Here is a 12,423-nt window from a genome sequence, read left to right on the forward strand (position 1 = left end):
TTTAACTAGTGATTGCAGTCATGCAACACTCTACCCAAATTAAATTTATACTTTTCACACAAATAAAGCTTTCACTGTTTTTTTTTTTTTTTTTTAATTTTGCAATATTAATGAAAAAAAAAAAAAAAAATAAATCTAATTTCTTCATAAATTTGGGCCAAAATGTATTCTGCTGCAGGTTTTTGATAAAAAAAAAAAAAAAAAATCCCAATGAGTGTTTATTGAATGGTATGCGGAAAAGTTATAGCACCTACAAACTGGTATATATACAACACACACACACATTGGAATTTTTTTTTTTTATGCTACTAATGGTGGCAATCAACGACTTATAACGGGACTGATATACAGCAGCAGTCATTCTGACATCAGTGACAATACTATACACAGTCACTGTACTAATAGCACTAGATGGGAAGGGGGTTAATTACTAGGGCGATCAAGTAGTTAAACATGTGCCAAATTATGCATAATGTGTACAAATGTGCTGCTTTTTTTTTTTTTTTTTTTTTTTTTTTGTAAAAACACTCTGTTTCTCATCCCTGCATCTTAAGCCTCGTACACACGATCAGATTTTCCGAAGACAAAGCGACAGACTTTTGTCCGAAGGGCGTGTGCCTTGAACTTGTCTTGCATACAAACGGTACACAATTGTTGGCCAACAAACATGAACGTAGTGACATATGTGGAATTTCAGCTCTTGAGCGCCACCCTTTGGGCACCTTCTGCTAATGTCGTGTTGGTGAGCATTGATACCGGGCATTCCTATGTGGACTTGTGTGACGGACTTGTGTACACACGATAGGAAAATCTGACAAAAGACCGTTGTCCGCCGAAAATTTACTAGCCTGCCATCCTACATTTGTTGGTGGAAAGTTGGCCAACAATTGTCTGATGGAGCATACTAACAGTCAGATTTTAGGCAAACAGTCTGTCATCACACAATTCCCAGACGAAAATCCGATCGTGTGTATAATTGGGAAAAAAAATTTATAAATTAAAAAAAAAAAAAAAAGTTTTGCATTCAGTTTTACTTTAAAAAAAGTTCACCTTTTGAAACAGGTTACATGTTGCATCCGTATTTAGGCTCCTGCAGGAGTCTTCCTCCCCCCCCCCCCCCGCAAAAACATGTGCATTATGGTTTCTTAAAAGATGAACTTATCCTTTAATTCATCAACTGTTATTTCCAGTGGATGTTTCAGTCTAAACTGGTCACTATGGGGAAAAAATAAAATCTTATTCCCATGCTTTAAAAAAATAAATTCAGAGGCTGCCATTGCTAAACTCCTGCAGAGAATACTGCTATGTTTTAGTCAGTAAATTAGAAAGCACTGAAGCCAGAGGATCAGCATTTTCAGGAGTTCAGCAATGGCAGCCCACATTATGTAGACTGTATTAAGATTCAGTTCCAGTGTCACTCACCAAAGTTTTAAGGATAACCTTTAGAGGCAGATAATGTCTGGATGTGTCCAGTAGTATTCCTCTGTGGGCAAACCTTGGAAAGTCAGTAATCTGAGTTTTGTTTATTACGAACTAGTGGAAGAACAAGAAAAATATGCTTTATACACATTAGTATAAAAAAAAAAAAATATAAAAAAAAATATGAGATGTCAAGGAGACCGTGAAACATTTTATAAATACATTTTTATATCTGCATTACTGTTTTACATATGTGCAGTTTATATTTTCTAATTCTAACAGGTCTATGCTGTAAACAATAAAAGGAGGAGAAGTGTGGACTTTTAAAAAAAGCTAATATACATACTCACCTCCATGTTGGAGCATCGGTGTGATGCTACAGCTGTCCAATGTCAGCGCTAAGACTGAGACTGAGTGATCACATGACCATTGATTGCTCAGTTCTCGGTCTGTTCAGAGTGGAGAGTAGTGACTGTCAACGCTGGACAGGGAAGGGAGCAGGAACAGCGGACTTTGGCTCTCATCGGCACATTGAGAGGCTGAGCCAGTTTCCAACCATGCAGCCAGGTGGATCCTGACATTATAGTTGGGAGCTTTCCAGAGCCTGGAGCAGCTCTGCCATGTCAGCTGATATTACTATTAGCTACTATTAGCAGACAATGGGTCGCAGGAGATCAAAAGTAATTGCACTTCTGGTCAAAAAAAAAAGTTTTAGCCAAACAGAGGTTGGACAAATATGAAAACCCTACATGATTTTCAGGTGTGAAAGCGATGACATGTTTACATTGGAAGTGATGTAACATGGGGCAATGGACGGCATAAAACTCCAAACATACAAAGAACACTAGACACAACAAACTGGATCATTAATGGCCGCAGCCTTATTGTTTTTCACAAATTAACAATTCACCATAAGGCCCCTTTCACGCGATCGGTTCACCTGTCCGTTTTTCTGGCGGATTTGATCAAGCCACCCATTGACTTATATGGGCAGGCTGGTGTCAGTGGATGTGTCCGCTGCCATCCGATAAGATCCACTAAAAACAGACGATTGGCAATAAGTTTGCCATCCGTCCAGCGGATCAGATTGGATGAAAACAGACATGCAGTCTGTTTTCATCCGATCTTTCCATAGAGGACAGCGGGGCTCTGACAGGTTCATCTCAGCACAGTGACATATCACAAAATCCTCCATTGGCAGCTTGAAACTCCTACCGCCATCATCCCATGAGGGAAAGGGGGACCTTAAAACAGCTATTCCCCCTTTCCTCACATCCTTTTGCTTCAGCTCTATCAGCCCACTGTGTCTTTTCTCTCCCCCCCCCCCCCCCCCCCCTGCCTGTCAGCTAGTGTCAGTGCCTGCCCCTCCCCTCCTGCTGCTTTATCAATTTTATTTTCCTACAATCCTCTGCGTTAGATAACAGCAGGGGACTGTAGGAAAACAAAAGCGGCACCACTTTAGGTGATACTAGCACACACTGCTTAGGGACTACTGTACACATCTCAGCGGGTACTGAACTTCCACAATATTTGCACTGGTAGCATCATTACTTCACCCCTGTAGTTCTGAAAACTATAGAGAGGCACGTATATCACAGCAACGTAATCAATACTTACTGCTCCATTGCTGTCTTTATAAACTAACTGGCTGAACGTCTCAAGACCTTAAAAGAAAAATAATAATTAACAACAACATAGCTTCGGAGATCCAGAAAAAGTGCAAAAGTCAGATGTGTTTCCTTGTAGGTCAATGCCGGAAAACACATTGAAAAACAGAAAAGGCAGGAATTAATACGACTACATGGTGCCTCTTCACTGATGAGGACAACCCAGACTGCCAAAATATAGTGCCTCACTCCTTTCATAATTCCTTCATAATGCAGATTGAACAAATCTGTAAAAGAGTAAATCCCTCATGTCTTTCTGGTAGGAGTTAGTGACACTAACATCTGCAAGAAATCTTGCCATGGAATATATACAGAGATGGTAGAAGCTGGCAAGTAATTCAATCCATGGGCACCCACCTAAAACTGAAATGTCAGGTTTGATGGAATGGAGAGGAGCAATGAAAAAACATTACTGGTTTATGTAGTAATACGTTACCAATCGGCTGTCTGCTTACCTACCAAGATGGGGAGAGGGCAGACAATACAAAGTCTGTAAGGAAAAACTGGGCCTGAGCTGCCATACTAAAGTATAACTAAAAAGGCAAACAAAGGTTTCGTTTTGTTTTAGTAAGAGTGGAGAGGGATTAGAACAGCCATTAGCCTTTTATTGCTTTCTGTATGTCTGTTCGCCCTCTAATATTAGTTCTGTTTACGGTTATCACCGAAAGTAAAAGCCCAAATTTTGGGTTGTCCCTGGAAAAGTTATAAAAGGGTAAATCTTCAAAGGGGGACACCAATTCTGGTGACCTGGTGGTCCAAGGAATTCCTTAATTTGCAGTGTTCCTCACTTCCTGTTTTGACTATGAGACAGGAAGTGACATCTCAATGTGACACAGATGGCAAAAAAAAAAAAAAAAAAAAAAAAAAAAAAAAAAAAAAAAAAAAAAAAAAAGTGATAACCCTACTTTACTCTATCCAAAAACTTTGCCGATAGTTCAAATTTAACTGTGCTGTTGCCACAGCAATATTACCCAAAAGCATTCACAAGTTAATGTCTTGAGTAGAAGAGTAAAAGGAAGCAGCAGCAAGCAAATAAAAGCACTGACAGTTTGCGATAACCCCATTTTTCATCCACAGGCCTTGCCATCTCTGAATGATTGTAAATCTAGCAACAGGCCAGAAGGACAAGAGATTAAATTACAGGAAAAAAAAAAAAAAAAGAAGGAAGGGGTGGGGGGGGGGGGGGGGGGGGGGGGGGGGGGGAATCAGCTGCCCTTCCTGTAGCTCAAGTAACATGAAGCCATGTCCTCTGTCTCTGTCATCACTGGTGAACTGTGCAATCCATGTATAGCTCTACATATAATCAAGCAGTACAAAATGGGGTTGCGCTCAAAGTGGTTGTTGGGCAAGGTAAACTAGGATATAAAAAGGAGACTAAAGCCACCCATGGTCAGGATGATGCCTTAGCATACCAGTACTGGCATTCTGGAGAGAAATAAAGGCATTGTCTGGGAGATTACTGCCATCTCTTTAAAAATAGTAAGGCATACCTGTAGGTGTTAGAAACTAATTTCTTAGCATGCATGTACCTAAAGAGAAGGTCCAGGCCTCCCATGACAAATTAAGTCAGCAGCTTCAAATACTGCAGCTGCTGATACAGTCAATCTTCGGATCGGCTGTTGGGTGCAGCGGCCACCATTCCTAGTAAGGGAACCGGCAGTGAAGCCTTTCGGGTTGACAGCTGGGTCCCTACTGCACATGCTCAAAGCGCTCTGCGCTTTTTTATTAGTCCGGTGGCGGAAGAAGGAGGGGGCTGAACTTCGAGACCAGGCCGCGGCCCCGTCTCCCGGAAGTGGGGAACGTTCACCAAGACTAAGTTAATGCACACGAGTAAAATACAATCCTAAAAACACAGCTAGAACAGGTCAGCGCAGGTCTGCCTGACTTTCTGCTCATCAGCACTCCTTATCGTTAGTGGATTTTATGTGTGACCGAAGACAATTCCTCTTCTTCCACAGTGGCACATAAAGGTCAAAAAGGTTGGACGCCCCCGATTTAGATCATTAATATTGATCAATAAATTAATTAATTATTGGTGCACTAGAGATTTAATTTGTGAGCCAATTAAAAAAAAGGGACTTCTGGCTGAAATGAAGAGACTCTCGTCTGCTTAGGACTGCATTAGGAGAAAAGTATGGGAATTTTTTTAAATTTTAGAATCATACTTACCTAGGTGGATGCTGTATCTGTCCCTGCCGACTCCAACACTGAGAGAGCGATCAAACACCACCAATCGCTCGGTTCTCAGAGATCCTTAAGCAGAGAGATGGCAACTATCAGTCACTGCTCTGCCCCTCCAGCGCTCACTGGAGCGATGTCCTGTGGAGAGGGCAGGGGCAGGCGCCTCAGGCTCTCAGTGGTTAACAGAGGCTGAGCCGGGTGCCGGTCCAGGCATGTAGGCAGATCTCGACCCAAGACCAGTGATCTTTCCGAGCCTGGACAGGCTCTGTGACGTCAGCCAGCAGCAGGCTTCTGTCCGCTCTCTGAAAACGGGTAACAGGATTGCAGAATGAACTGCACTTCTGTGATCCACAGGATAAGTACAGCTAAACGAGGCTTGGCTGTACTTCTCCTTTAAGTGGATTAACAAGTGTCCAACAACCATGCTCCACTTATGTAAATAAAAGCACATGGTCAAGGGGAACACCAACTTTCATCTTCAATGACTTACTGCTGTATCCGTTCAGCTGCAGCGCAATACCAGACTATACAGGTGGAATCTGTAGTTACAACACTGGGAGATGCAGGAAACAGGACTGATCTGGGTTACCAAAAATCATGGATCCCAGACAGGTAGCTTGCATTTCAACTGGAGATTCCAGATGGATATGGAAAGTGCTTACCCCTCACAGCACCCCAGACTTGACTTGCTTGAAGAACAGCTCCATCTTCATTAACTGACAGCTTATCTACAATGGAGAAAAAAAAAAAAAAAAAAAAAAAAAAAAAAAAAAATTAAAATTGGACAAAAAAAAAATAAATAAATATATAAAAATGATCAAAGGAATGAAAACAGGACCCTTTTTTCTAATGTCTTGTTGGTACCCTTTGTGTTAATTTTCAGCTGGACTCCTGTCCTGCCTCACTGCGGCGAGGTACGTCCTTTCCACGTTTGCATTGGGCCCCCCACCCTGTTGCCCTCTGAGAGCTGTGTATGTCACAGAAGTAATGATGGGACCATTCAGAAAGTGCAGCGTGTGTTGCGCATGCGCAGTAGGAAACAGCAGTGAAGCCTTCGGTTTCCCTTACTAGCAATGCCGGTGCCTGCACCCAAAGCCAATGGACGGATCAGCTTGGGGTGCCATAATCACGGGAACCCTGGACAGGTAAGAGTCCTTATATTAAAAAGATAGCAGCTACAGTATTTGGAGCCGATAACCAACTTAAATTTTTTTTTAATACAGGCTAGAACTCTGATATACTATGAAAAAGTATCCTGTTCTCTTTGTATTGCTTCTACCAACTCTAAGATCCTTATGCAGCTGAGAACAATGGATAAGTGATCACTAATAAAAAAAAAAAAAAATTATACCTTTTTTTTTATCTCTTTACACATTTATATTTTAAACTGAATGGGGTGACATAATTTTAATCGCTTTGCACATGCAGACAAAGAGGAAGCCTGGCACTTTGCTCTCATTCACATAAGCCCACCACAGTATGAATTTCTACGCCTCTAACACTACATTTCCACCACTGTAGAGTAGAAGAGTTTCTATTCAATGGAGTGCACCAGACAAAGCATACTACCCCCACTCTACAATTAAAGTCATGTTAAAAACTGATAACATTCAAAGAGCTAGTGTATATCTTTTACAAATTTGTACTTTTTAGAAAAATCAGAAGTTAAGTTTCTTCAAGCCACTTCTAATCTTAATGGAAGCATGCATGGAAAACTACAGCTGACCATAGACTTAAAAAGGAGACGTTCACTTGTTAAAAAAAAATGTTTTTTTTTTTTTTTACAGGACTTACTTTGCGGGTGCAAAGCAGGACTCCTACAGACTGTCAGTGTAAGCTGTCTGCCCATACATTGTACGGAGAGAAGCTACAAAAATGCCTCCATTTCTTTTACAAGGCCAGGCAGGGGTACTTTCTTGGATTTAGAAAACCATCAAAGCCCAGTTTCAAAAAACATTTTTTTTCTGTTGACTGATAGGCACACTCAGCTGATAACCATAAACAGAATTTAGAAGCAGATCAGCTGGCCTCACACTATTCCTATCAGGTCAATTCAGGCCAGGGCTTACACAGTCTGCACATAAGGATACCTATAATACAATGGGGGCCTGAATCATTAAAATATGTGGATGGGGGAACCCACCCTGAGCAATTGTATTCTGACAGTGGGGAGATTTCCCCACTGTCAGAATATACTGATCAGCGTTGCCGGCTATAGCTTGCAGCACTGACTGAGCAGGTAAAATCTGACAGGGCGGTTGTGCCAAACTCAAATTAGTCAATTAAATTTCTCCCCTCGTCTTTCAGGACAGCACCTGGAGAGAGCGCAGCTCCACCCACTTTTCCCAGGAAACACTGCAGTCAGTTTTTTCTTTAAAGACCGGACACTTCCACCATGGCCTCAGTTGTAGTGTTTCCTCCGCCATGGTGGAAGCGCTGCAGGGAACCAGGGGTGTGCTGCGCTGTCTCCAGGTGGAGAGAGTTGGGGCATACCGGTATTTCTGTGCTTTTGTGGCAGACCAGCCCAGCTTCCTCCCTTCACGTGCGGGGGTTGCTCCGGCGTCCTCCCCTCTTCATACCCGGCGAGGGTCAGGCTGCGGGGGGTCCCAGCTCCTTTAGACCGGCGGCTGGCTTGGAAGGAGCGGCGTCTCCTCTTCAACCCCATTGCTCAGCCTTCCGGGTTCCGGTGGCGAGCGCGTCACTACGGCCGGGGGCGGGACCTCCAGCGGCGCGACACGGCTTCCGGTTCCGGCCGCTGGAACGCAGGAGGGGAGGGCAGGTCTCTTCCGGCTGACGTCATTTCCGGCCCTCGCAGCGGTGAGTGGACCGGGAAAGTTTAAAAAACAAGCACCAAACGCCATTGCAAATCCTGTCAATATGGAGGAGGAACAATCGGTGGTGGCAGGAGCAGGAGCCACACAAGTCAGCCAGGCCCAGGTAAGCGGGGACAGCGTGTCTCTGTAACTTACTCTATGGGCATGTTTTAGTTCCCTCTTTGGTAAATGTTTTAAAGAGCCTGCAGCATTCTTCCTGGGTATTGAAGCAGGAAGTAAATGTGTTTAAGATTGTGAAGTAAATCTGTGGGGGGATTTACTGGCTGAGTGAAGGAGGGGGTTAAAGTGTTAGCTCTCCACTCTTTTTTCAGCATGCCGTTTATAGGCGTTTTTCTGTTTGTGTATTTCAGAAGGCAAAAGAAAAGACCAAGCATTCGTCTTTTCCTGTTAAAAGAAAATGCCCAGCTTGTAAAAATGTGCTTAAAGAGTCTTGGGCTAAGGTGTTATGCAGAGGGTGCATTGCAGACTTAGTGAAGGAGGAAACCACTCCTAGTGTACCTGTGGTTCAGCAGGACTTACTGAGCTCATTTAGGAAGGATTTGGCGGAGACTTTTGAGTCATTTAAATCCTACCTTGACAAACGTCCAGCCGCAGGCAGCTCAGTACCTCGTTCCCAGTCTTCTGTTTCCGCATATAGGGGTGACAGTGACTCAGAGGAGGAAAATCGTAGCGTGGCTACGGAATCAGAAGAAGAAGCAGAGGAAGAGAAAGAATCTTCTTCTTCTCGATATAAGTTGTCTCTAGAGGAGGTGGATGATCTACTAAAAACTATCCACACTACTCTCAATATTACAGAGGACAAGGCCCAGCTGTCGTTACACGATAAGATGTTTCAAGGCATGGGTGAGGTGAAACACAGGATGTTTCCGGTGCACAAGTTTCTGTCAGAAACAGTTAAGAGAGAATGGAAGGACCCAGAGAGGGCCCCCTTCTTTTCTAGATCCCTCAAACACAGGTTTCCCTTTGAGGAAGATAGCGCACAGGTCTGGAACAAAAAGCCTAGACTGGATGCGGCCTTCTCTCAGGTGTCGAGAAACACTGACCTCGCGTTTGAGGACATGGGTATCCTCAAGGACCCCATGGACAAGAGGGCTGACTCCCTGCTAAAGAAAGCCTGGGATTCCACCCTAGCAAATTTAAAGCCAGCTATGGCATCAACAGTGGTAGCCAGAAACCTGGAGCACTGGTAAGAACAGCTAAAGGTTCATATCGAGGCAGGTACACCTCGTAAGGATCTTTTAGAGACCTTACCAGTGCTTATGAAAGCCGTTGGATATATAGCAGATGCTTCGGCAGAATCAGTTAGGATGTCGGCCAGATCATCTGCCCTAATCAACTCAACGCGCAGGGCTCTGTGGGTCAAGACTTGGACCGGGGACACAGCCTCTAAAGCCAAGTTATGCGGTTTACCCTTTGAGGGGGATTTGGTTTTTGGCCCAGGTCTTGAAGCCATTCTTGAGAGAACGGCTGACAAAAAGAAAGCCTTCCCCATTAAGAAAAAGGTGGTTCCTCAGGGCAACAAAAATTTTCGTCCTTTTCGGAAAACCACAGACTCAAAGGAGACAGGATGTAAAAGACCTTGGAGGTCTCAGAGAGGCAGGGGCAAGTCAGGGGTACTCTTTCGCCCCCCTACCCCAAATACAAAGAGCCAGTGACGGTCCCCAGTCTGTGGGAGCAAGGTTACAAACCTTCTTCCCACAGTGGCAGAGGATAACAGACAGTCCATTTATCCTAAAAACTATAAGGGAGGGTTACGGACTGGAGTTTGCCCAACCCCCTCCGGTTCGGTTTTATTTAACTCAGGCTCCCAGAGACCCGGAGAAGCTTACGGCTATGTCAGCAATTCTGCAGGAGTTAATTCAGCAGAAGGTGGTAGTAAATGTTCCCCCCAACGAGGTAGAACAGGGGTGCTATTCACACATCTTTCTGGTGAGGAAACCTTCAGGCAAGTTCAGATTGATCCTGAACCTGAAGATACTCAACAGAGCGGTCAGGTACAAAAGGTTCAAGATGGATACGATCTTTTCGGTAAAGGGTCTCCTGACCCCAGACTGCTTTATGGTATCCATAGACCTAAGAGATGCATATCTCCATGTGCCTATAGCCCCAGCATCACAGAAGCACCTCAGATTTGCGATCAGGATAGGGGGATCGGTCCTACATCTGCAATTCAGAGCTCTCCCTTTCGGGCTGTCATCCTCTCCGAGGATATTTACAAAAATTCTGGCGGAGGCCTTAGCCCCTCTCAGAATAGAAGGAATTTCGATTGTCCCATATTTAGACGATCTGCTAATATTTGCCAAATCAAGGCACATATTGGAGAGACATCTACAAAGGACAAGGAGGCATCTGGAGAGCCTAGGGTGGTTAATAAACGAGGAAAAATCGAACATGATCCCATCACAGGCAATAACCTTTCTAGGTTACACTATCGACTCCATACAGGGAAAAATGTATCTCCCAGAGGAGAAGATAGTAAAGCTTCAGAACGCTGTAAAAAAGGCCCAGACAAACCTGCCAATTTCTATCAGGGCAGTGATGTCCGTTTTGGGGCTCCTTACTGCAGCAATACCTGCAGTTCAGTGGGCACGTTTGCACGCAAGGGAACTTCAGACAATTTTGAAAAATTGGTCTTATGGAGAGTCCCTAGAAAAGATGATAACAATATCTCCCCGAGTTCAGAGGAAGCTCTGGTGGTGGAGGAGCCACTCCAATCTGAACAAGGGCCTGCTCTGGTTTTTTCCCCAGGAGAGGAGATTAACAACAGATGCGAGTTCCTGGGGGTGGGGAGCCCACCTGGAAGGACAGATGACTCAAGGCAATTGGACAAAAAGGGAAGCCAGGAGATCCTCCAATTGGAGGGAATTAAGGGCTATTCTCCTATGACTATGGGCTTTCGAGGAAATAGTCCGGGGGCACCATGTTCAAGTGCTTTCAGACAATGCCACAGCAGTGGCATATGTTACAAGACAGGGGGGCACGAGAAGCAAGGTCTTGCTAGCCTTGTCAGTTCAGTTGCTATCCTGGGCGGAAGGCAACGTAAAGTCCCTAACAGCTGTACACCTAAAAGGAGAGCTGAATCTAGTGGCAGACTTTCTAAGCAGAGAAAGGATACTAGAGGCAGAATGGAGTCTGAACAGGGAGGTATTCCAGGAATTAACAAAGAAATGGGGAACTCCTCAGATAGACCTGTTCGCATCCCACAAGAATGCAAAGGTGAGAGCCTATTACTCACTAAATAGGCAAGATCAGGCGAAAGGTTTGGATGCACTAGCACAACCATGGAACTTCCGCTTGTGCTACGCCTTTCCCCCCTTTCAAATGATCCCTTGGGTGTTGAAAAAACTACAGCGAGAGACCACAAGTTTGATCCTAGTGGCTCCTTTTTGGCCCAAGAGGCCCTGGTTTGCAACCATACAGAGGTTGGCAGTGGAACCACATTGGGTTCTCCCACTTCGAAAGGATCTGCTATCCCAGGGACCCCTTCAGCATCCAAATGTCAATCAGCTCAGGCTGACAGGTTGGTTACTGAGGAGCAGCTGCTAAAAAGAAGGGGCTTCTCAGATAAGCTGGTGTCAACCCTGTTAAATAGCCGAAAGAAGGTTACCAGGGGTATTTACTTTAAAACATGGATGCGGTTTAATTCCTGGTGCATGACTAAAAAATGTTCACCACAGGAGTTGCCCTCAATTTTAGAGTTTCTCAATGAAGGTATGGAGATGGGGCTGGCAGCCAGTACCCTGAAGGTCCAGGTAGCTGCCTTGTCGGTGTTTCTTGAGAGAAAGTTATCTCAGGAACCATTTATAGTGAGATTTTTCAAAGCATTGGCCAGGCTTAGGCCGGTACCTTTCAAATCTTTTCCTAAATGGGATTTATCTCTGGTGCTACAGGGGTTGATCAGAACACCTTTTGAGCCACCACAGGAAGCAACTTTAAAAGTATGGACGCTTAAGCTGGTTCTTTTGGTAGCAGTTACCTCAGCCAGAAGAATTAGTGAGTTACAGGCTCCATCTATAGTAGAACCCTTTTGTTTGATATTTTCAGACCGGGTAGTGCTGAAAACTGACCCGGGTTTCTTGCCAAAGGTCGCAACCTTTTTTCATAGGGCACAAGAGATAGTTTTGCCTACTTTTTGTCCTACACCATCCAACTCTAAAGAGGAGGCTTTTCATACCCTGGATGTGAGGAGATGTTTACTCCATTATTTAGAGATTACGAGAGAGTTTAGGAAGACAAATTCTCTTTTTATTCTTTTTTCTGGATCACGCAAGGGTCATTGTGCTTCTAAAAGCACTATAGGCAGATGGCTTAGAATGGCGATC

The 12,423-nt window shown here is 44.2% G+C and overlaps 1 protein-coding gene across 2 annotated transcripts in view; it reads right to left on the reverse strand.

Annotated features, from left to right (window-relative positions):
* The window catches only part of LOC141134736 (beta-hexosaminidase subunit beta-like), a gene marked incomplete in the record, with an annotated part of 76,174 nt that overhangs the window by 29,661 nt on the left and 34,090 nt on the right, over nucleotides 1-12,423 (reverse strand). For both annotated transcript variants that reach the window (XM_073624183.1, XM_073624175.1), the window contains 3 exon segments: nucleotides 1,423-1,533; nucleotides 3,037-3,083; nucleotides 5,930-5,995. In XM_073624183.1, coding sequence (XP_073480284.1) covers nucleotides 1,423-1,533; nucleotides 3,037-3,083; nucleotides 5,930-5,995 — 224 coding nt within the window.

The sequence above is a fragment of the Aquarana catesbeiana genome, linkage group LG01 (assembly GCF_042186555.1).
Source record: "Aquarana catesbeiana isolate 2022-GZ linkage group LG01, ASM4218655v1, whole genome shotgun sequence".
Lineage (NCBI taxonomy): Eukaryota > Metazoa > Chordata > Amphibia > Anura > Ranidae > Aquarana > Aquarana catesbeiana.